This window comes from Choloepus didactylus, chromosome 3 (assembly GCF_015220235.1).
Source record: "Choloepus didactylus isolate mChoDid1 chromosome 3, mChoDid1.pri, whole genome shotgun sequence".
NCBI lineage: Eukaryota > Metazoa > Chordata > Mammalia > Pilosa > Megalonychidae > Choloepus > Choloepus didactylus.
The window spans coordinates 41,923,064-41,947,801 of record NC_051309.1 but is presented as its reverse complement, the minus strand read 5'-3'; the positions used below and the strand labels follow the sequence as shown (position 1 = coordinate 41,947,801).

The 24,738-nt window shown below is 36.8% G+C and overlaps 1 protein-coding gene across 4 annotated transcripts in view; it reads right to left on the bottom strand.

The window, feature by feature from the left end:
* KLHL5 (kelch like family member 5) overlaps positions 1–24,738 on the bottom strand; it is a 134,237-nt gene that overhangs the window by 56,527 nt on the left and 52,972 nt on the right. For all 4 annotated transcript variants that reach the window (XM_037829598.1, XM_037829600.1, XM_037829597.1 and 1 more), the window contains 3 exons: positions 20,594–20,730; positions 19,844–20,040; positions 14,448–14,660 (listed from right to left, as the gene is read on the bottom strand). In XM_037829598.1, the coding sequence (XP_037685526.1) occupies positions 14,448–14,660; positions 19,844–20,040; positions 20,594–20,730 (547 nt within the window). The remainder of the gene's footprint in view (positions 1–14,447; positions 14,661–19,843; positions 20,041–20,593; positions 20,731–24,738) is intronic.

The following is a 24,738-nucleotide window of genomic DNA, read 5'->3' as shown; positions in this document are numbered from 1 at the left end:
ATTGTATATCTTTTTCTAATGTGTATGCCAATTATTTCATTTTATTTTATTATGCAATTGTTAAAACCTTCAAAGCAATTGTTAAGTAATTATGGTGATATAGAGTATCCCTGTTTCTGATTTTAACAGATAAAGATTTTATCTGTTTTGCTATTTAGGATAACAGCTGCTGTAGGATTTTAGCAATCTATCTTTGTTATATTTAGGTTGTTTTCTTCTACCCCTATTTTACTTTAGAGTTTTAAATTAATGATGATTGCTAAATTTTTCCAAATACCGTTTGATCACCCTATTGATATGATCAAAGGTAATGATTACCTTTACAGATTTCCTGATAAGCAACCATTCCTATATTCTTAGAAAAAGCCCTTTCTAGTCACAGTGTATTACCCTTTGATACACTGCTGGGTTTGTATTTGATATTTTTTTTTTTACAATTTTATCAAGGCATATTTTAGATATCATATAATTCATATGACCATTTAGTGCACTATTCAGTGATTTTTAGTAAACTTACCAAGTTGGGTAACCATCACCATAAGTCAGCTTTGGCATATTTTCACCACCACAATTAGATCCCTCATGCGTGCTAACCCCCGTTCCCATCCTTTATCCCAGGCAAACACTCATCTGTCTCTCTAGATTTATCTTTTCTGGACATTTCATAAAATGGAATCATATAATACATAGTCTCTATGTCTTGTTTCTTTCATTTAGCATAATGTTTTTGAGGTTCATGCACGCCAAAGCACGTATCATACTTCATTCCTTTTTATTGCTGAATAATATCCATTATATGGACATACCACATTTTGTCTATCCATTAATCAGTTGATGGATATCTGGGTTGTTTCCAGCATTTGGCTATTATGAATAATGCTGTTAAGAACATTTGTGTGCAAGTCTTTGTGTGGGTATATGTTTTCATTTCTCCTGGATAGATACATAGGAGTAGAATTGCTGGACACTATGCTAAATTCATGTTTAACTTTGTAAGTAACTGCCAAACTGTTTTCCAAGGTGTCTGCACCAATTTACATTCCAACCAGCAATGTATGAGGGTTCCCATTTCTCCACATTCCAATAACAATTGTTATATCTGTCTTTTTTTATTTTAGCCATTTGAGTGGGTATAGTTTTAATGTGGTTAAATGTGTTTTCAATTTGCATTTACCTAATGATTAATGATGCTGAAAATCTTTTCATGTGATTAGACTTTATAATATTTTATTTATAATTTTACCTATAAGTTCTTAAGTAAGATTGACCTACAGTTTTCCTTTTTGTACTACATTTATCAAGTTTTGGTATTAAAGTTATTCTACCTTCATAAAATAAGTGGAACCTTTTCCTCAATGGACTAGAATAATTAAATAACTTTAGAATTGAAAATTTCAGCTGTGACCCATGGACCTGGAGTCTAATCACATTTCCAGTCTCTTCTATGATACTTAAAATTTCCATTTTTTCCTGAGTCAGTTTTACAAATTTATATTTTGTTAGGAAATAATCCATTCCCTCTAAATTTTAAAAATTGATTTCACACAGTTTCTTTCATACAGTCCCGCATCCTTACTCTTTTCTATTTTTGTTCTCAGTTTTCCTTTATCAAACTTGTGAGGGCTTTATTTATTTTATTGGTTTTGAATCCAAAATTTCATGTAATATCAATCTTAACTGTTGGTATTCAATAATGTGATAATGAGAAAGATTTCAGTGCATTCAAAGAAAGAGCTTGTCTTTGAAAAAACAGGGAGCACATAGGGGTAAAAGTTACAGTTCTTGGAGTTTTAGCTTACCTTGTGAACTCATTAGGAATTGATCCTAGAGTGGTATGCACTAAAAGCGTATTCTACATGTAGGGAGAAGTGTCTCTGTCTCTCTCTCTCTCTCTGCTGGGGGAAGGTAGAAGTGGTATGTTCTATGTTAGGACTAGAGCTTTCCTCTACATTTCCTCCTTTATTTCTTCTCTTAATTTTGACTTTCCCTTTTCAATTTTCCCTTTCATATATGCCTAGTCATTTGTCAATGGTTTTTATTCTGGATTTCAGGTATTTGTTTATATTTTAAGAATACAAATGAAACAGAAAGATGAAAATGATTAAGTCAGACTTTTCTACAAATATGTTAGCAGGCTAGACAGATGATGAAAGTTAATTCTAGCTCATATCAGCTAAGGTTTACAATCTATTTTCATACAATTGTTATTATTTTGGGTCATCAAAAGAGAAGATCAAAATATTAATAATTCAAGGACACAAATGTCCTATACAAATTTTGGTCAAAACTCACTTGCAAGGAACAATTTCATGAGAATATCATTAGTCAAAATTAAGTTATTTCATATTATTGTATAATTAACAGGGCTGAATTGTGTGTGAATGTGGTTGATCGGGGGAGTTTAGAGTTACGTATGTCACTAGAAGGAAAGCCAGAGGTTAAAACAGGACTGTATAACACAGGGAATGGTAGACAATGACTGTGATTAACAGTACAAATACTAAAAAGTTCCTTTAAGAACTAGAACAAATGTAAGATGCTATTAAAAGGAGTTAAAGTACATGGGGAAAAATGGATCTATTGCAAACGATGGACTAGGCTAAAGTAATATTTTAATATTCTTTCATCAACAGTAACAAATGTATCACACCATTGCTAGGGGTCAATAATGGTTAGGAGGATAAAGAGGCATAGGATTTTATTAACAAATTCAGACTGCTGAATATAAGCTCCAAGCACAGATAAATCCACCAGGCAAACATAAAAGAAACTGGGAGGTCTCTTTTTATTTCCGTTGTTGTTCTTCCTCACCCTCCTCCTCCCCCCCTCCTCCTCTCCTCCTCTTCCTCCTTCTTCTTTTTTACTATTAGCAGCCCATTAAAGAAAGCAGCAGACATTCTCAGTTTTCAGCACTGCACCAGGCAAGGGTGGAATTAAGGAATGACTGAGAGACAAAGTAACTAATCAGGTAAAGGAGACAGTTCCCTAAAGGGAGCATCTTCCCCAAGAACTGGAGGTGGGGTGGGGCAGGGCCCAGCACAACTGGTGGCTCTCATTCAGAAAATTTACAACCCAGGAACTGAGATATCAGCAGCAGTTTCAACATACAAAATGCAGAGACCAGCCTGTCTCAAACGTAACAGTTTCACCTTACAAAAAGTGGAACCCAACCTGTCTCAAGCATGTTCCCAGCTTGAGGGGCAGTACTGGAAACACCTGTAACTTTAATAGCCTGCAGGGAACACGGGGCTGAAGACCAGTTCCCCCCACCAAAAGAGTGGGGACAAGGCCCAGGAGAGGTGGTGACAGTTATTTAGAGAACTCAGACCCAAGGAGCTAGAAAAACCCAAGGAGCTAGAAAACAGAAACAGTTTAAGCCCACCTTCAGCCTCAGCCTCTGTCTCAACCCACCCCGGGCAGGGGAAGCATCTGCTGAGAATTAAAGGCAAATTCCCACTTTACGCTGGTGGGGAGGAGTGGGCTGACAAGTGCCATTTGCTGGGCAGGACAGGAAAAGCACAGAATTAAGAGGTTCCACAGGAAAGACTGGCACCCTACTGGGAGTCATCCCCAGGAAACCTGGATACTGATTACACCCTCTTTGTGAGTCCTGGGCCTGCCTTGTCTGGGAAAATCTGACTGCGGTCGATCTTATCTGGGGAGGCCCTCCTCCCAGAGCCAGACCTCCAGGTAAGAGTTGCTAGAGGTAATGTAAAGAGTATTAAAAATAGAGAGGCAAAAATCAAAACAAAATGAACAGCAGATCATCATTCCTGAGGAGGAAGAAGGAAGAGAGAGATTTTTCCTGGGGGTGAAACAACTGCACACATACAAAAAGGGCAATCTCAAAAAAGTTACATATAGGCAAGGCAAGAATCAGAAAAACAAGAGGTTAAAAAATTTTGATCAGTTAAACAGAAGCTATGCTAGAGGTCTAGAATAAGTTGAAACGAATGTCAAAGAACAGATTGAGAAGAAAGCCAACCAACAAGAAAACCCTAGGCAAAAGAGAGAAAACAACCTTCAGAATAAACAATTCAAGAAAATCAGATGTCCAGATACCAACAAAAAAATCACAAGTCACACTAGGAAGCAAGAAGATATGACACAAAGGAACATACTAACACTTCAAATGAGATTCTGGAATTGAAAAACTAATTAAAGATGTTCCAACAAATCTTCTAAAACAATTCAATGAGTTGAATGAAAATGTGGCAAAAGAGATAAAGGATACAAAGAAGACAGTATATGACTTTGCTGGTTTGGAACTGTTATGTACCCCATAAAATGCCATGTTCTTTTAATCTATTCTTGTGGGTGCAGACCTATTGTGGATGTGACCTTTTGATTAGGTTGTTTCCATGGAAATGTGACCCACACAATTAAAGGTGGGTCTTAATCCTTTACTGGAGTCCTTTAAGAGAGCTCAAGGAGAGAGAGAGCTTGGAAAGAAAATACCCTGGGAGAAGCAAAAAGGACCCAAAGGAGAAGCTGAGAGAGAAACATCCAGAGACATTTGGAGACAGCCATTGAACCCAGAAGCTGGGAGAAAAGGATCAGCAGATGTCACCAGGCACCTTCCCATGTGACAGAGGAACCCTGGAGGCTATCAGCCATTCATCAGAGAAAGTATCATTCTGTTCATGCCTTAATTGGGGTATTTTCATGGTTTTAGAACTGTAAATTTGTGAACTAATAAATCCCTATTGTTAAAAGCCAGTCCATTTCTGGTATATTTCATTCTGCTGCTTTAACAAACCAAAACAGATTCAGTACCAGAGAGGTGGGGTGCTATGATTTGGAAATACAGTACCAAAAATGCAGGAATAGCTTTATAAACAGGTAAGAGGAAGATTCTGGAAGAACTGTGAGGAGACTGATAGGAAAGGCCCAGATTGTTTTGAAGAGATTGTTGGTAGAAATCTGGACACTAAAGATACTAATGAGGCCTTAGGAAGAAATAATGAATGTGTCATTGCAAACTGAAAGGAAGGCAATCCTTATTTTCTGCTTTGGTAAAGTTGGTGTTATGCAAAATACCAGAAATGGATTGGCTTTTATAAAGGGGATTTATTAGGTTACAAATTTACATTCCAAGGCCATAAAACTATCCAAACTAAGGCATCAACAAGAGGCTACCTTCACTGAAGAAAGGCCAATATCATTCAGAACACTTCTGTCAGCTGGGAAAGCACATGGCTGGCATCTGTTGGTCCTTTGCTCCCAAGTTCTATTTCAAAAAGACTTTCTCCACAATGTCTCTGGGCTTCTGTCTCTCTTACCACCCCCTCCCCCCCCAGCTCTCTGCTTGGTTCTCTGGGCTGTTTCTCTCTAAGCATCTCAGAGTTCTTTCTTAGCTTCTCCTGGGCAAATTCTGGGCTTCATCTCTTAGCTTAGCATCTCCAACATCTTTCTGTCTACATCTCCCAGCATCTCCAAGTGTCTGGTCTGTGTTGGCTCTTAGCTCCTCCCGAGGGCAAACTCTGGATTACATATCTTAGCTTCTCTCTGTCTCTCTCAGCTTCTCTGTACTCTTTCTCTCGTTGAGCTCTGTTAAAGGACTCCAGTGATCTAATTAAGACCCATCCTGAATGGGCGGGGTTACATCTCCATGGAGATAATTTAATCAAAGGTCTCTCCCACAGTCTCCATGGAAACATTCAATCAAAAGGTTCAACCCTACAAGATTGGATTAAAAGATCATGGCTCTTTTGGGGTCCATAACAGCTTTAAACTGGTATACCTTGTATTAAAGTGGCAGAGAAATTGGCAAAATTGAGTTCTGGTGTTAGATGGAAGGCAGAATTTGAAAGTGATCAGCTGGAGTACTCAGCTGAAGAGATTTCCAAATTAAATGTGGAAAATGCAGCCTGGCTTCTCCTTACTAGCTTATAGTAACATGCGAGAGGAAAGGGACAAGCTGAAAACTGAACTCTTGGGTACAAAGAAACCAGAAATGGATGGTGTGGAAAATTCTGGGCTTCCAGCAAGTGAGACTCCAGAGAATAGTGCCCCACATGAGGATTTAACCAAACATGGAACCAGTCAGCCATCTCAGGACAAGCTAGTATTGGAAATGGAGTTATCCAGAAAGGAACTGTGGAAAGTCCTATTGTCTGATGGTTGGGATTCCTGTATGCCACATGCCAAACTGACAACTTTTTACAAGATCTATGTGAATGGAACCACTGTCAGCCTGGACTAACAGGGACAGAAAAGGGAAAGATTGAAGGAAAACTGGCTTCAAGGGCAGGAACATGGAAACTGAGGTCTGGAGACAAGAAACCTCAGGGCGGGAGAGCAGATCCACCTGTTCACATGGAAAGGATGACTCTGCCTGGAGTTCACAGAGAGAAAGCCTTCCACCCTGTTCAGGAAGAGTGTTACCACCCCAGGGCTCTCAGATGCCTGGGGAATTGGGGGGAGCTTGGCCACCCACTGTTCAGGAAGAATGTTGCTGCCCAAAAGCTCAGAGGGTAGAGGACATTCCATGGGGATTGGGGAGAGTCTGGCCACCACCTCACTGTTCTGAAGTGGCTGAACCCATGCCCTAGATACGGCAGAGGATTCAGGTGTTGCTCCAATGCTTGAGGAGGGTGAGGCCGAGGTCTCCCCAATGCTCTGAAATGCTGAAACCCTCTCCAGTATTTGGAGAGAGCAGGGCCACTGCGTTAAGCCCTTGGAGAGGATGGGACTGCCACTCTCTCAAGCCCTGAGGATAAAACATCTTTCTGTAGATGACTCTCAGGCTTTAAAATCTAATGGAGTTTGCCCTGCAGGTTTTTGGAACTGTTTGGGTCCAGTGACCCCTATTTTCCTTCTAGTTTCTCCCTATGGCAATGGGAATGTTTATGCTATGACTGTTCCTCCTTTGTATATGGAAAGCAGGTAACTTGTTCTTAGTTTCACACATTCACAGCCAGAGGGAAATTCTGCCTTAGGACAGACCATGCCTGGTAACTGATTTTGATAAGAGTTTGTACTTACTTATTGTTACTGAAATGATTTCAGCTTTTGTGATATTGTGATGGAATGAATGTATTTTGCACATGGAAAGAATATGCCTTTTTGGGGTCCAGAGAGTGGAGTGTGCTGGTTTGGAACTGTTATACACCCCAGAAAACACTATGTTCTCTTAATCCATTTTGTGGGTGCAGACTTACTGTGGGTGGGACCTTTTGATTAGGTTGTTTTCATGGCTATGTGACCCACACAATTAAAGGTGGGCCTTACTCCCTTACTGGAGTTCTTTAAGAGAGCTCTCAGAGAGTGAGTGAGCTTAGAAAGAAAACACCCCAGGTAGGGACATGTTGGAAGCCATACAGTTATTTTAGGTTATTTGTTTTTTTTATTCCTTTGTTTTTTTTTGTTTGAAGTGGTTATTTTTTTTAATTTTTTGATAAAGTAAAAAAAAAAAATGAAGCTATTGCATTAAAAAATTAGCTTCAATGTAGTTATTTTAGGTTATTTGGTTTTTCTTATGCCTTTGTCTGATTATGTTTTGTTAATTTTCTTGGGGTATGGGTAGGAACATGTTGGAAGCAATGCAGTTATTTTAGATTATTTGTTTTTCTTATTCCTTTGTTTGGATATGGTTTATTAATTTTCTTGGGGTATGGTAGGAACATGCTGGAAACAAAGCAGTTATTTTAGGTTATTTGTCTTAATCCATTCATTTGTTTTGTTTGAAATGTTGTTCAGTTAAAAATTAAAAAAAAAAAAAAAAAAAAGAAAGAAAAAAGAAAAGAAAAGAAAGAAAACACCCCAGGAGAAGCAACAAGGACTCACAGGAGAAGTTGAGAGAGAAATGCCCAAAGACATCTGAAGATAGCCATTGAACCCAGAAGCTGGGAAAGAAGGATCAGCAGATGCCGCCATGTGCCTTCCCATGTGACAGAGGAATCCTGGTTGCCATTGGCCTTTCTTCAGAGAAGGTATCATCCTGTTCATGCCTTAATTGGGACATTTTCATGGCTTTAGAACTGTAAATTTGTGAACTAATAAATCCCCATTGTTAAAAGCCAGTCCATTTCTGTTATACTGTGTTTCGGCAGCTTTAGCAAACTGAAACAGTGACCAAATGGAAGAACTCAAAAGCTTGCAAAACAAATGGCAGAACTTATGGGAATCAAAGGCACAACAGAAGGGATGAAAAACAGAATGAAGACATACAACAGCTGATTTGAAGAGGCAGAAGAAAGGATTTGTGAACTACAGGACAAGACATCTTAAATCTACACACAAAAGAACAGATAAAGAAAAGAATGGAAAAATATTAGCAGGATTTCAGGGAATTGAATGACAACATGAAATGCATAAATATTCATGCCATGTGTGTCCCAAAAGGAGAAGAGAGGGGAAAGGGGGAAAAAAGAATAATGGAGGAAATAATCACTGAAAATTTCCCAAAACACAAAATGACAGGTCCAAGAAGAACAGTGTACCCCAACAGAATAGATCCAAATAGACCTACACCAAGACATTTACAAATCAGATTGTCTAATATCAAAGACAAAGAGAATTCTGAAAGCAGCAGGAGAAAAGTGATCCATCACATACAAGTGAAGCATGATAAGACTAAGTGTGAATTTCTCAATAGAAACCATGGAGGTGAGAAGGCAATGGAATGATATATTTAAGATACTGAAAGAGAAAAACTGCCAACCAAGAATTCTGTATCCAGCAAAAATGTCCTTCAAAAATGAGAGAGAGTTTAAAATATTTACAGATAAACAGACACTGAGAGAGTCTGTGAACAAGAGATCTGCTCTACAAGAAATACTAAAGGAGTGCTACAGGCAGAGAAGCAAAGACAGGAGAGAGAGATTTGGAGAAGAGTGCAGAAAGGAAGATTAGCAGTAAGGGTAACTAAAGGGTAAAAGTAAGATATGACATATGTGATGGTTAGGTTCATGTGTCAACTTGGCCAGGTGATAGTACCCAGCTGTCTGTTCAAGCAAACACTGGCCTAACAATTGCTGCGAGGATGCGTGTGGCTGGTTAATAAACCAACAGGCTGGTTTATTAAATTATCAGTCAATTGGCTGCAGCTGTGACTGATGACTCACCAAAGGTGTGTCTTCCGCAATGAGAAAATGCAATTGGCTGGATTTAATCCAATTAATCAGTTGAAGACTTATAAGCGAAACAGATAGAGGACCCTCACTTCTTTGGCTGCCCAGCAAAACGTTTCCTGAGGAGTTCATCAGAGTTGCCGGTTCGTTTCCTGAGGAGTTCATCGAAGTTGCCAGTTTGTTTCCTGAGGAGTTCATTGGACATCTTCCTTGGAGTTGACAGTTTGCTGACTGCCCTATAGAATTTGGACTCATGCATATCCATAGTTGCTTGAGTCACTTTTATAAATTTTATAGTCATAGATACCTCTCATTGATTCTGTTTCCCTAGAGAACCCTAACTAATACAACATATAAAATCCGAAAGACAAAATGGTTGAAGAAAGTACTGTCTTTACAGTCAAATGTTAATGGACTAAACTCCCCAATCAAAAGACTAGACTGGTAGAATGGATAAAAATAAGAGGGGGACATAAGGGAGGGGTATGGGATTTTTGTTGTTGTTGATTCTCTCCCTCTCTCTTTTTTTCTCTTCTTTCTTTGTGGAAGAAATCAGAATGTTCTCATATAGATTGCAGTGATGAATTATAATGATGAGACTATACCAGGAGTCATTGATTGTATACTTAGGATGGATTGTATGGTGTGTGAATAAAACTGTTTAAAAAATAAACAGAAGGATAGAAGTGCTGGAGAAGATGTGGAAAGAGATATATACCTATTCACGGTTGGTAGGGAAGTAGAATGGTGTAGCCCCTCTGGAAGGCAGTGTGGTGTTTCCACAGGAGGCTAAGTACAGGGTTGCCATATGAGCCTGAGGGCTGATTAAAACACAATGTCTAGGTTATTAGGTATATATTTGGAAGTACTGAAAGCAGAGACACAGATAAACATTTGCACACTGGTATTTATGGTGGCAATGATTAAGACTACTTAATCATTGTACGGATGTTTCTTTTTAGTTTCTAGTATATTGGAATAGCCAGAAGGAAATACCTGAAATTGTTGAACTGTAATCCAATAGCCTTGATCTTTGATAATAACTGTGTAACTATACAGCTTTTATTGTATGACCATGTAATTGTAAAAACCTTGTGATGGACACTCCCTTTATCAAGTGTATGGGTAGATGAGTAATAAAATAAAGATATGCATGAAAAAAATAGATATGAGTGATTTATGAATTCTATAGGTTTTAAAAAATGTTTTATTTTCAACATCATGAAAATCAAAAGAATTATAAAGGTAAATACTGATTCATTTTATATTTCTTACTTCCAATAGAAAACAATAATGAGAAAAAAATAATGGAGACCAAGATCCCTGTATTATATGCTAACCATTGGGAGCATAAAGAATTTAGGTGTCAAAATCTTTTAAATAATGATATTTGCCAAGTATTTCTATTGACATTGTTTAAAATTTGATCAAACTGATGTTTGAATGGTTTCAAAAGTAAAATAAAGTTATCATAAACACTTGTCTTTTGAGATATTCAGAGTTTTAAGAAGCTGCACTGAAATGATCATTTTGTAGAGGATTATAATTATATGTATTATTTCCTACATCATTTTAAGGATTGACTGTGGGACTCTCTACAATAAAATTACTATAACTAAGTTGAATCCCTTCTAGTGAGGCTAATTAGAATGTTAACATTAACAGGATAGAGTAAAACATTTCGTTGTCATCACTGGGAAAGGAACTATTTCACAAAAGTAAAATTTCCAGGTAATGGAACCTAATGCCAATTTAAAAAAATATTAGGCATCTATCATTTGATAGTCAGTAGACAATTTTAGTAATTGTCATATTTTCCTGCTTTTTAAAATAGAATATAATCCAACATTTTCTTGATGATTTCTAGAGTCTGTTTCAAAACTTCAACAATATAACTCTAATTCTGCAACCTTGCCTTACACTTTTAGCAAGGGAAAAAATCTTGCCATTATGTCTAAATTTAACAGTACTGCAAAGTTGTATTATCTTTCTTGAAAAGAAAAAATGTTCAGAGAGGTGAAGTAACTGGTTTAAATTATAAATTTAAATAATAAAATGTGGCTCCTATCTCCATTACTCCATTGAAACACATCAGGCTATGACAGTGGTTCTCAAACTTGAGCATGAACCAGCACCACCTGAGGGATGATTAAAACACAATGTCTAGGTCCCACCCCCAGAGTTTCAGATTCAGTAGGTAGGGGTGGAGTCTAATAATGTGCATTTCAAACAAGTTCCCAGTGGTGCTGGGCCAAGTTACCATCCTTATCTTATTTGTCTTCTCTGAAGCATGTGATATTGTTAAAATTTACTTCTTAAATTTGGAATCTATTTTTAATAGCACTCCAGATATTTAACCATGTTTGGAAACTACTACATTAGTGTTCTAGCTCTCTTCTGTTCTCCTTGGCCAGTATCATTCTTTTTCTCTTGGCTTCAACAACCTAAATAAGTAATTTACAAAATTTCTCCTTAGAATCTAAGAGGACTGAAAGTGCCATGAGCTCTGGTAACTTGATTCTCTTATTTCCTCCCTATCCCCAAATCCTTTCTTCTTCTTGGATTTCTTGCCTGAACTGATAGCATCTTCATTAGCAGTTGCACAAATCTTAATCATTTTGGACCCTTGTTTTTCTCATATCTCCCACCTCAATCAGTCATTAAATTTTGTCAATTAGACCTCGTAAATAGCTCTCAAGTGTGGTAATTTCTCTCTACCTCCACTGCCAGAAAGTGCCTAATCCACTTCTTGTCTAAATTCCAATAGCTTCCTAACGGGCTTCTAGTTTCAACACCTTTTATTCATTCTCTACAATGCAGTTAGAGTGATCTTTCTAAAATAAAGTTATAATGATGCCATTCCCTTGTTTAAAATCCTTCAGTAGTGCATTTCCTCATTGCCTTTAGGATAGAATCCAAACTCTGTGACATGAAAAGAGGTTCTTCATGATCTGGTCTGTTTTCCTCTTCAGCCTCATCTCTTGACACTGTCCCTTTTTATTTTTGCACTTTAGCCAGCAAAACTATCTTCAAATTCCAGACTATGATATATTTGCTCATGACTCCACATCTAGGTACAGTTTTCTACCTCTCCTGGACCACCATTCCCTCTTCTTTGGGTGGCTAAGTCATGGTGAACATCAAATAATACTTCCAGAAGTTCTCCCTGCTTCCCACCATCAATCTGGGGGAACTACTGCTATGATTTTCATAATACCATGTTCATATATCTAGTACAGCCTTCATCGCATATTGTAGCCACTGATTTATTTTTTAATTTATTTCCTCCTCCACCTGTATTACCTCCTCCCATGCAGAAACTTTATACATAGTACATTCAAGAGACTGAGTAGTTTAGTGGAAACAGCACAAAACTTTACGTGGGTTCAAGTCCTACCCCTGCCACTTATTAGCTCTATGATGTCCGCCAGGAAGCAAAGCCAAATAAAGCCAAATATAATGTAAAATGACAGGAATTCATGCAATCACTTTGTCATTTTGAACATAGCGTTTACTTTTTTTGGTCTGTTACTTCGTTTGTACAACAGGGGTTGGACTTAATGATTTTCCAAGTGCCTTTTAGCTCTAAGATCCTATGGCTATGGTTAGCAGCAGTATCCTGGATAAAAGAAATTTTAAAGGTTTCTGACAGTCATGTAAATATGGTATAAATATTTAAAACTGTTGGACTCAAGTAAATTGTTAGGTTACTTAATAATACAGATTCTTCTCCAAGTCTAATTGGATTTTTCCGATTTTCTTTTCTTTCATCTAGAAAAGAGTAAGAAATTACAGTCTGCCAGATATAAGAAAGAATGAAGTCCTGAAGTACACAACAACACGGATGAACCTTGAGAACATAATGCTGAGTGAAACAAGTCAGACACAAAATAACAAATATTGTATGATTTCACTAATATTAACTAATTATAATATGTAAATTCATAGTCACAAAATCTAGAATATAGGTTACCAAGAGATAAAATGAGGCTAGAGAATGGGGAGCACTTGCTTAATAAGTTCAGAATTTTTAAGTAGGTTGAACGTTTGGAAATGGATAGAGGTAATAATAGTATGTTATTGGGGTATAAGTAATAGTGCTGAATTGTCTGTGAATGTGGTTAAAAGGGGCTGGTTAGAGTCATGTATGCCACCAAAAGGAAAGCTCGAGGTTAAAATATGGGAATGTCTAACACAGTAAACCTTTTGGAGGATGATGTCTATGATTAACACTACAAATATAAATAAGTTCTTTCATGAACCCGAACAAATGTACGACACTTTTACAAAATGTTAATAATAGAGTGGTATGTGGGGAAAATGAACCTACTGCAAACTATAGATTGTAGTTAAAAGTAATATGCTAATATTCTTTCATCAACAGTGTGTACCACACCAATACTAGAGGTCAACAATAGAGGGGGATAAGAGGTATGGGATGCCTTTGGTTTTCTTTTTACGTCTATTTGTTATTTTTCTTTTTGAAGTAACAAAAATGTTCTAAAATTGATTATGGTGATGACTGCACAACTAGGTGATTATACTGTGAGCCACTGATTGTATACTCTGGGGATGGGTTACATGGTATGTGACTATATCTCAATAAAAGTTGCATTAAAAAAGAAAAAAAACTCTGCCAGGTAGCAGTAAAAATATAACTCCCTTCTTTAAGTCTGACTTCAAAAGAAACATTTTCTTTTAAGTTATGCTTCCTGAATTGCCATCATTTCATGCAATTTCACTCCTATGAATATTCTACCTCTAAAGAGGGAGTTCTTTCTCATAAAGCATCTTATAAAATATTACCATTGATTTTTATAAGGTACAGAGCAAACTATCACTCACAACAGCAGGATAATAATACATGCTCCTCAGGATAAATACAAATGAGATAACATTCATAGTACTTTAAAGCCCCTCCCCTCCCCCCCAAAAAAAAATCACAGAAAACTGACCCTCAGCAGTAACAACAAAGTCTATAAAGCACCGGAATCCAGCATTTAGTGGGCACTTTATGAACATGTGGCAAATTTTCTGATTCCTAAAGCCTAGTGTTCCTTTTACTAGCAGCTTTACTAATTATCCTCCAATTGCTAGGATAGGTTTGCAGTTGAATAAAATAAAATTTCCACCTCCAAATCAACATTATTATGAAGTAATTTAGGTACCCAGACCTGGGTTAAGAACATAAGCAGAATTTTTAATGCTCCATCTTTATACCTACACATTTCATTGGAATATATATATATATATATATATATATATATATATATATAAAGCTATAGATATATACATATTAATATAATTAACAAGAAGTGAATGCTCAAATGTTGAAATGATAATACTGATTTAAAACAATCAAAAATGGTTTACCTGTGGTGCAAGAAGAGGTAGTCTAATATAAGCCAAAAGTTTACTGAGATCTTTCCGTCTCTGTTCCAAATCATGACGGACCCAAGTAAGAAGCGCATTCAATATTGTCTCTTCATTAGGGATGTTCATGTCGTCACTGGCCAAGAGCTTTGCAATTTCAGTTGCTGGTAATAATACAAATTCCTGGTTTCTAATCACTTCCATGAAATGCTCCTAGAGGAAGAAATAGCATACAAACAATATTGTTCCTTCTGGCCATAATTTATTTAAAGGAAAATAAAAGTGTTTTGAATTGGATACCAAAACCCAATTTTCATTTTAGATTTTCCTTACAGTGTATTACTGCTTGCTAAGAAAGAAACAGTGAAAAAATGCAATTATATTGTTCAACTATCTATGTAAGTAGAATTAAAGTGTTGCATCAATTATTACACTTTAAAAATGGATCTGGAACATTTAGATATTGCCTTGCCCACGTTAGAGAATAGTTTTGGTATGTCTTTCAAAGGAAGATAGAAAAAAATGAATTAAACAGTGAAATTACAGTACTCTACTATCAGAAGCTAGTTGGATTTGTGGTTGCTAAAGAATTTGGCCAACAGTGGAGCCAAATACCAGGGTGCTCCTTGAAGTTATTTCGCTTACCCAGAAATGGCCTCCAAGTCGGCCAGATATTCCAGGACCATTCTGGAGCACAGAAGTCCTCTCAGAGCTTGCCCAGAAAGTACATATATCCTTAGGGCTATCCTAGAATCAAACTGGCCTTTAAAAGTGTTTAATGCTACCTGAAACACTATCTAGGACTTCTGGTCTGTTCTGAGAATTTTTATCTCGTCTAATCTGATTTATGTACAAAACTCTCTTGGTCTCATAAGAAAAAGAACTGAACAAAAAGGTGGCTCTAGGAAAGACTGAGACCCTAAGACCTAAGACTGAAGATGACTCAGTCCTGGCCTCAGACTAGAATCAAACTCCTTAGTATTTGAAATGGGAGACAGAAATGCCCTTAGGTATGAGACAACTTGGCTGTTACACTAAATAATCTGGAGATGGAAAATTTACCCTCCAATGTGCATGGTTATAAGTGTTAATGCATAGATATTTTACATGGTTATAGTATAAATGCAAATGCTAGACATATTGTCCCTTAATGTTTTTCTTATATTTCTTAATGTATTGTCTCAGTATGCAGAGTTTGAGTAAAGTAGTGAAGGCTGTTTAAATTGAAGCTGGAGAAAAGGACTACCAGTAACTATCTGCTATATTAAAAATGAGAATAATGTTTTCTACAGAGCCTGCAGTCACCCAAGGTAGGCACTGATGTAAAATATATGTATCAGGTTGACTTTTTTTTCACTGGAAATTCTTACGAGGAAAACCACACATGAATAATTAACTAAATTCAATTGCTTCAATTCACCATGGCTTGTTAAAGATGCCCAAATTAGCCTATTTAAATGAATTTTCAGAAATATATTTTAATAAAACCTCAATGCTAGAATGGCTTCAAACAAACTGTTCTACTTAATTGTATACTGACATTATAAAATGATTTGGTAACACAAAGCACGAGCTATAAAAATGGTGAAGCTTTCAACGTAGTTATCTCACTATTAGTTCAAGCCCTAGTAAATAATTCAAAAGAGATTTTTTTTAAAAAGCTAAATACATAAAGATGCTTCTCTGTATGATTTACAATAGTAAAAAAAATAGGAAATAGACTAAATATCTAACTATGGAGGATAGTAACTCAATAGATTATTAAGCAGGCATTAAAATTTTTAAGGACAAAGATCACATAGTCACATGGAATCATATTTATATGTTAGTCAAGTTCTGAAGAAAAAGAAATCATATACATTTTCAATTGCTCAAAGGTATAGTGTATAGTATAATCAACATTTTTATATAACCTTGATATAATTATTGCTATTAATTAAATAGCAATGGTCAAATGTTATTAATTAAATTTAATCAGTGACAAAAAGACAATATCTATTTCAGAACAATGCCCATTCCCTTCTGGGGTAATTTATATAAAGTAAAAAAACTACTGAACTCAAAGTTAAACATAAAATTGTTTTCAAAAGTATTAATTTGATTTTCAGGGAGTTACTTTAGCAGAATGAAATGTTTTTTAAATAAGTTTTCTATAGCTAGAAAAAATTTTAGATTTTTAAATTAAATGTTTATGGGAGGAGGAGGGAGAACTGGAAGGTTATTGCCTAATGGATACAGAGTTTCTGTTTGGAGTAATGAAAATACTTGGAAATAGATAGTGGTGATGGTTATACAATACTGTGTATGCAATTTATGACACTGAATTGTACACTTAAAAATGGTTAAAATGACAAATTTTATGTTATCTATATGTTACCACAATTAAAAGGAAAAAGGCAAAAAGAATGGGTGGGTAAATCTCTTTAGGAGTAACACAGCCCCTCCACTCAGTGGAAATAAATATTAAAAAAAGTAGACATGGACCCTGCCTGCTGGACCTACACTCTGTGAAATGGATACTTATCAATCCCACCAGAGAAGTAAAATTACAAACCAAGAAAGGTACCCTGAAGAAAAGAAATACAATTCTTTGAGAAAACAAATGAGTTGACCCAACCATGAGGGTTAAGAAAAGCTTCCCTGAAGAACTGAGATTTGAGCTGAGTTCTGAGGAAGGCAGGAGTGTTAGCTGGTGGGGCGAGGGTGGCAGACGAGGCTGGGGATAGGAGAGCATTTCAGATGAAGAAACAGACTGCACTTGCAAAAGCATTAAGGCTTCCAGCAGCGGGCAGCATATGAGAAAACTAAAGAAGCCTGATGGGGCTGAAAAGCAAAGAGTCATTGGGCAAAACAGTTATATGACAAGTCCCATAGGTAGGAAGGAGCTGGGCCAGGCAAGGCCTTACTGGCACAAGGAAGATTTTCATCTGTATCCCAGGATGAAGAGTTTTGAGGTCAAGTAGTGATTCTTGGTCAGATTTGCACCTCTGAAGTTCACTCTGCTGCCGAGTGGAATATATGTTGCAGGAGGCTAAAGGGGGTGCTGGGAGACTAAATTAATAAGAGGCTATCACAGTAGTCCAAGCAAGAGATGGAGAGAAAAGGACAGGACTGTGATACTGTGGAAATAAATGTTCATTAATTGATAATGAGGTAAAAAAAAAAAAAAAGTGTTATATCCGTGTAATGGGATACAACTCAGCAATAAAAATGGGCTATGCACAATAACAGGACAGAAATCTAGATTGCATTGGTGATTACACAGGCATATAAATTTGTCAAAATTTATAAAACTATATATTTAAGGGTAAATTTGATATACTTTATATATGTAAAGTATATCTCAATAAAGTTGATTTTAGAAAAAACTAAATGTTTATATTTATATCATAAATCTATAATGACATTAAATAGTGGTAGTGACATAACAGATTTTTTTTAGAGATTAAATGACTTGTTCCAGGTCACATTCAGTGGTAGTCAGAATGAAAATAAAAGTTTCCAGATTCCAGGATCACAAGAAGGAAACCAATATCCTTCCTACTTATATTTGTACAGCACCAGTGAACATCCCAAGTACACATACCATTTACTGACTGCGACAATTGAATTCACTGGTGTTGTATTATGCTGTTTTCACATTTTAAATCCACAGCTATTGTGCAACCAAACACTTGGTAGCATTGTGCCCTTTCCCCCCTTGGAATAGTTTAAAAGCAAATGAAATTACTGAGGGATTTATTTTAATTGAAGATTGAATTTTGCTATACATTTTCATTCAGTTCCCATAGCAACAATTAAAATCAATCTGCCTCTAAATTACTTATTGTTATTAGAATTCAATTTCATGTCTCTGTTGAAACTGAATAATGTCAAATAATGGCCTTGAGAAAAAAAATATACTACAACTAATTGGCTATGAAAATAGCTTTAAAAACATCCCTAATTTAAATTTAATTTATGTCTAAGCTTTAAAGAAGCAATTATGTCTCTAGTCTAAACAACAGGAGTGACCCAAATGCATACAAATGTTTTTATGTGAATAAAATGTCTTTCCAAGAAACAGATATTACTTAAATTATGAACTGATTATGAAGAAAAATATCCAGATTTATTTTATTTATTTATAGTCATCTTATTCCAAAAAGTATTTCAAACTGCAGGTGTGAGGTTAAAATAAGAACTCTACAAAGGATAGATGCTGAGAGCAAAAATCTTTCAAAGAAGTTAATTTAAAAGAGGTTATCCTAATACTATATTAGGTCTATATATAGTATAGTCTTATCACAGAATGTCTATTTTCTCACCTGAGGGCCTGGGACCATCATAAACAAGAAACATTCCTGAGAAGTGGCTACACCACAGGGAGGAAAAACCAGTCGTCAAGGGTGTGCTTTTCTATGAGCACTTCTGTTCACTCACATAAATCCCCATGGTGTTAGTGGAAATCTATATATTGATGATACCATTTATTGCTAGGTTGATTATGTCACAATCACTGTTTTAATTGCTCAACTTCTATTAATTCATTTAATCCTTGCACCAAGCTCATGGAGTAGGTAGAATTTATCTACCCAACAGTTGAAAAAAAAATTTCCTAAATGTTGAGAAAATCAGTAATATAGATAACTGTATACATGTATGTGAATGTTCACATTCTTTTTTCTCTTAGAAGCTGCACTGTTCTAATTGAAGTAGTTAAAGCAATAGTCTTTAATCGTCCAGGATACGAAGACCCAACTGCTGTAGTGTGGCAAGATGGGCATTCCTTAAAACACCATGTACTCTCTTCCCTCCACCCTTCTATTAAGACCAAACACTGGTCCCAACAAGATACCTTCAACATGCCTTTATCAAACCATATCCATCACTCTTCAGGCTATTGGATCAGAACCCCCTTATGATTTATTCTCAGCACACAGTTTGCTACAATTAATAAGAATGTAGTTCTACATGGCTACAAGCATCCTCTTACATATAATCAGATGCATAAAGACTCCCTTTCATCCTCCTGTCTTCTGTACTATACTAATACACTATAACCACCATTACAAATTTCTATCAGCAATCATGGACAATTCTGAAATTCAAACATCTGCTACAAAATAAAATGTTTGGGAAGCCCTGCTTTAGGTCTGAAAATCTTGAATGGAACAGTCAGGACACCACTTTGTTTCCCAGTGACCATAATAACCTAGGGCTTGACTCATACATCCAGGAGAAATATTACTTGGTGTTTATCTTTCATAACAGTGAAAAGATGATACACTAGACAGTGAACGTCAACTTCAAGGTGTGTGGCAGAACCATGGGGGAAAACAGCAACACGTAGATAAGACTGCAACTAGGAAAAAGGCAAAGAGCATACGCCTTCCATCTTTTCAAAAAATACGTACCATGGTGTAATTGTGAGCCACTTTATGCAAATCTGTACAACCTTGTGCATCAGCAAAAGAACGGATTCCAAGACAGTTGGATGGGTGAAGCTGTTTCATTAAAAACTTACAGCATGCTTCCACAACCTGTGAAAGCTGAAGAAGGCAAGCTGTAGATAACAGGGACTCAATATTATCTTCTTTTAATTCAAGGCGGCCTTAATGATAAAAAGAAATTCCATTAGCTATGGAATTATATGAAACTTAAGTTTATATAATAACTGATATTAACACTAACATTTCTAAATAAGAGCTTGTTACATATAGTCAGACCCAGATGGTTTAAGACATTCCATAAAGGAAAAAGAAAGAAATAAATATGGAAAAAAAAAAAAAAAAGATTATTAGTTCCTACAACTTCTACTAAAATGAAACAACTAACGGCTTATTTTCAGAATTTTAAATGATGGATTAATTAGTAACATATCTCCATCTATAACTTTCAAATTTTAAGTGCAATAATTTAAAAATATTATATAAATCATCTTATTATGTTACTATTTTAAAATATTACTCACAAGCTTAATTATTATAACCAATGAAAAGGTTTTAATATGGAGATTTTAAACTACAGTGGTATCACCAGGGGTAGTGGTTAGAATAGTAGAATTAATATTGGCTGTGGCATGTTCTAGTAATATTAGACATCTGAAACCTAATAACACAACATAAATCTAAAAGGTTATTAATTTATATTCTCAGACTTATTACCTGTATATGCATACTGAATCAAAGACCATAGTGAATTTGGTTCTACACCTTCCATTTTAATTTCTTCTTGTCTTGCTTCCCTGACATCATTAGTAAACATGGCAGCAAAATAATCTGAGACAGAGGAGAGCACCAATCTGAAAACATATTAGAAGGGGAAAAAAATCAATGACTGTATTAAAGTTAATGTTCATTAATAAATGTTTCTTTTGTTTTTGATTTGCTACACACAGAAAGTACTGGGAAATGCATTTTAAGTTTGACAAATTGCTTTTGCTCTATTATCTTTCCTTGAATAATAAATTACCATTACTGAAATTTTATCTGCTGAGGTAAATGATTTACCCATTCACAACTCAAATATTACTTCATAATGTACAGAAAAAAAAAAAAGCTATAAGCACACAGCATTAAATCAGCTTTATTTATATGTTAAAATGGAAAAAAACATTAAAATCATTTTCCGTTCAGCACTTTTGAAAATCAGTTATTTAAAATTTAATCACAATAGTATTAACTATATCTAAACAGTTGAGAATAGCTTTAGCAGGTTAATATTTTTAATTTTTATAACATTTTTATTATTATAACATATACATAATGTTTGTATTTTGTTACAAAATCATATTTGTTATAATACTACAGACTATAATATTTTGTTATAATAATATAGTATAATATATATTAGCTATATCTCTGTCCAAATTTTTGATATTTACATACAAACAAGAATAGGTTATAAACATATACATATTTGGAAATATCTTACAGATATTTCCATGTCAGCACATAGATTTACTTAATTCCTTTTTTTAAAGAAATAAAATTTTACAGATAACAGTTGATGCTCCCTTTGTGTCTTTCTCTAATTTCGTTCTCCTCCTTCCCAGGAATGGTGTTGCTGAGTCATAAGGTTTGCTAACTTACTCTCCAAAGTACTGTACCAATTTACACCTCCACTAGCATTGAAGAAGAGTTAACATTTCCTGACAATACTGTCTCATGTTAAAAATTTTAGCCATCTGGAAGTTGTTAAATGGGATTTCACTGTTGTTTTAATTTTCATTCACTTGATTGCTAGTGAGATTGAGAATCTTTTGAAATGTTTATTGGCCATTCAGTTTTCTTCTGAGAATTGCCTATTCATTTCATTCATTCATTCACTGAACAAATACTGATGTGCACCTAATAACTAGTGGACCTGTTCTACATACTTGAGCTATATCAGTGTACAAAATAGACAAAAAAATCCCTTCGATCATGGAGTCTTACATTCTAGAAGGGAGGGAGACAGACAATAAATAGCTGAAGTAAATTCTATAGTACATTAACAGGTGATAACTGCTATGGGGAAAAAGCTTCCAGTAAGGGAAATGGGGTGGGGGTGGGTTTAAATAGGTGGTCTCTTTGGAAGGTGACATTTGGCAAAAGACTTGAAGGAGGTGCAGAAGTCAGTCATGCAGGTATCTGGGGAAGAGCATGAAGGAGCAGCCAATGCAAAAGCCCAAAGTCATGAGAGGCATGACTGGCATGTACTCTACAAAGAACTACAAGGGGGTCTGTAAGGCTCAAGCAGAGAGATAGAGGAGAGCAGTGGGGCAGGATGTTAAAAGAGGTAACAGCACTGACTGTGTTTTAAAACTTCAACTTCCATGTGAGACCAAGGGAAGAGATGTTTATTTGATGTAGGATCTATATTTCCTAAACAATTTAACTTACACAGTTTGTTTAAATACAATACTTACATGGAACTTTGAATAGGAAGTGAGACCTGGTAGGTTTGTATAGGTTAGTGTGAAACAGTGACACATCCCAAAGTAATCTGGGCAGAGAATAAAAATATATATGCAGGGACCCCTGAGGAGCTGGGGGAAAATGCAGATGTGTTCGACTTCCTCACCTAGATTATTGCTAATGTTCTCACCCCCACAAAAGGGGGATGTGAAATGAAACAAAATAAAGTTTCAATGGGTGAGAGATTCCAAATGGAGTTGAAGGAGGTGGGGAAAGATGGCAGACTGGTGAGCTGTATGTTTTAGTTACTCCTCCAGGAAAGTAGGTAGAAAGCCAGGAACTGCGTGGACTGGACACCACAGAGCAATCTGACTTTGGGCATACTTCATACAACACTCATGAAAATGTGGAACTGCTGAGATCAGCGAAATCTGTAAGTTTTTGCGGCCAGGGGACCCACGCCCCTACCTGCCAGGCTCAGTCCCGTGGGAGTAGGGGCTGTCAGCTCCGGGAAGGAGAAGGGAGAAGTGCAGTGGCAGCCCTTATCGGAAACTCATTCTGCTGATCCAAACTCCAACCATAGACAGATGGAGACCAGACACCAGAGAATCTGAGAGCAGCCAGCCCAGCAGAGAGGAGACAGGCATAGAAAAAAAACAACACGAAAAACTCCAAAATAAAAGCAGAGGATTTTTGGAGTTCTGGTGAACATAGAAAGGGGAAGGGCAGAGCTCAGGCCCGAGCTCAGGCCCTGAGGCGCATATGCAAATCCCGAAGAAAAGCTGATCTCTCTGCCCTGTGCACCTTTCCTTAATGGCCCTGGTTGCTTTGTTTCTTAGCATTTCAATAACCCATTAGATCTCTGAGGAGGGCCCTTTTTTTTTTTAATCCTTTTTTCTTTTTCTAAAACAATTACTCTAAGAAGCCCAATACAGAAAGCTTCAAAGAATTGCAATTTGGGCAGGTCAAGTCAAGAGCAGAACTAGGAGAGCTCTGAGACAAAATGCAATAATCCAGTGGCTGAGAAAATTCACTAAACACCACAACTTCCCAACAAAAGGGGGGTGTCCGCTCACAGCCATCATCCTGGTGGACAGGAAACACTCCTGCCCATCGCCAGCCCCATAGCCCAGAACTGCCCCAGACAACCCAGTGTGACAGAAGTGCTTCAAATAACAGGCACACACCACAAAACTGGGCGTGGAGATTAGCCTTCCCTGCAACCTCAGCTGATTGTCCCAGAGTTGGGAAGGTAGAGCAGTGTGAATTAACAAAGCCCCATTCAGCCATCATTTCAGCAGACTGGGAGCCTCCCTACACAGCCCAGCAGCCCAGAACTGCCCTGGGGGGACGGCACTCACCTGTGACATAGCACAGTCATCCCTCAACAGAGGACCCGGGGTGCACGGCCTGGAAGAGGGGCCCACTTGCAAGTCTCAGGAGCCATACGCCAATACCAAGGACTTGTGGGTCAGTGGCAGAGACAAACTGTGGCAGGACTGAACTGAAGGATTAGACTATTGCAGCAGCTTTAAAACTCTAGGATCACCAGGGAGATTTGATTGTTAGAGCCACCCCCCCTCCCTGACTGCCCAGAAACACGCCCCACATACAGGGCAGGCAACACCAACTACACACGCAAGCTTGGTACACCAATTGTACCCCACAAGACTCACTCCCCCACTCACCAAAAAGGCTAAGCAGGGGAGAACTGGCTTGTGGAGAACAGGTGGCTCGTGGACGCCACCTGCTGGTTAGTTAGAGAAAGAGTACTCCACAAAGCTGTAGATCTGATAAATTAGAGATAAGGACTTCAATTGGTCTACAAATCCTAAAAGAACCCTATCAAGTTCAGCAAATGCCACGAGGCCAAAAACAACAGAAAATTATAAAGCATATGAAAAAACCAGACGATATGGATAACCCAAGCCCAAGCACCCAAATCAAAAGACCAGAAGAGACACAGCACCTAGAGCAGCTACTCAAAGAACTAAAGATGAACAATGAGACCATAGTACGGGAGACAAAGGAAATCAAGAAGACCCTAGAAGAGCATAAAGAAGACATTGAAAGACTAAATAAAAAAATGGATGATCTTATGGAAATTAAAGAAACTGTTGACCAAATTAAAAAGATTCTGGACACTCATAGTACAAGACTAGAGGAAGTTGAACAACGAATCAGTGACCTCGAAGACGACAGAATGGAAAATGAAAGCATAAAAGAAAGAATGGGGAAAAAAATTGAAAAAATCGAAACGGACCTCAGGGATATGATAGATAATATGAAACGTCCGATTATAAGACTCATTGGTGTCCCAGAAGGGAAAGAAAAGGGTAAAGGTCTAGGAAGAGTTTTCAAAGAAATTGTTGGGGAAAACTTCCCAAATCTTCTAAACAACATAAATACAC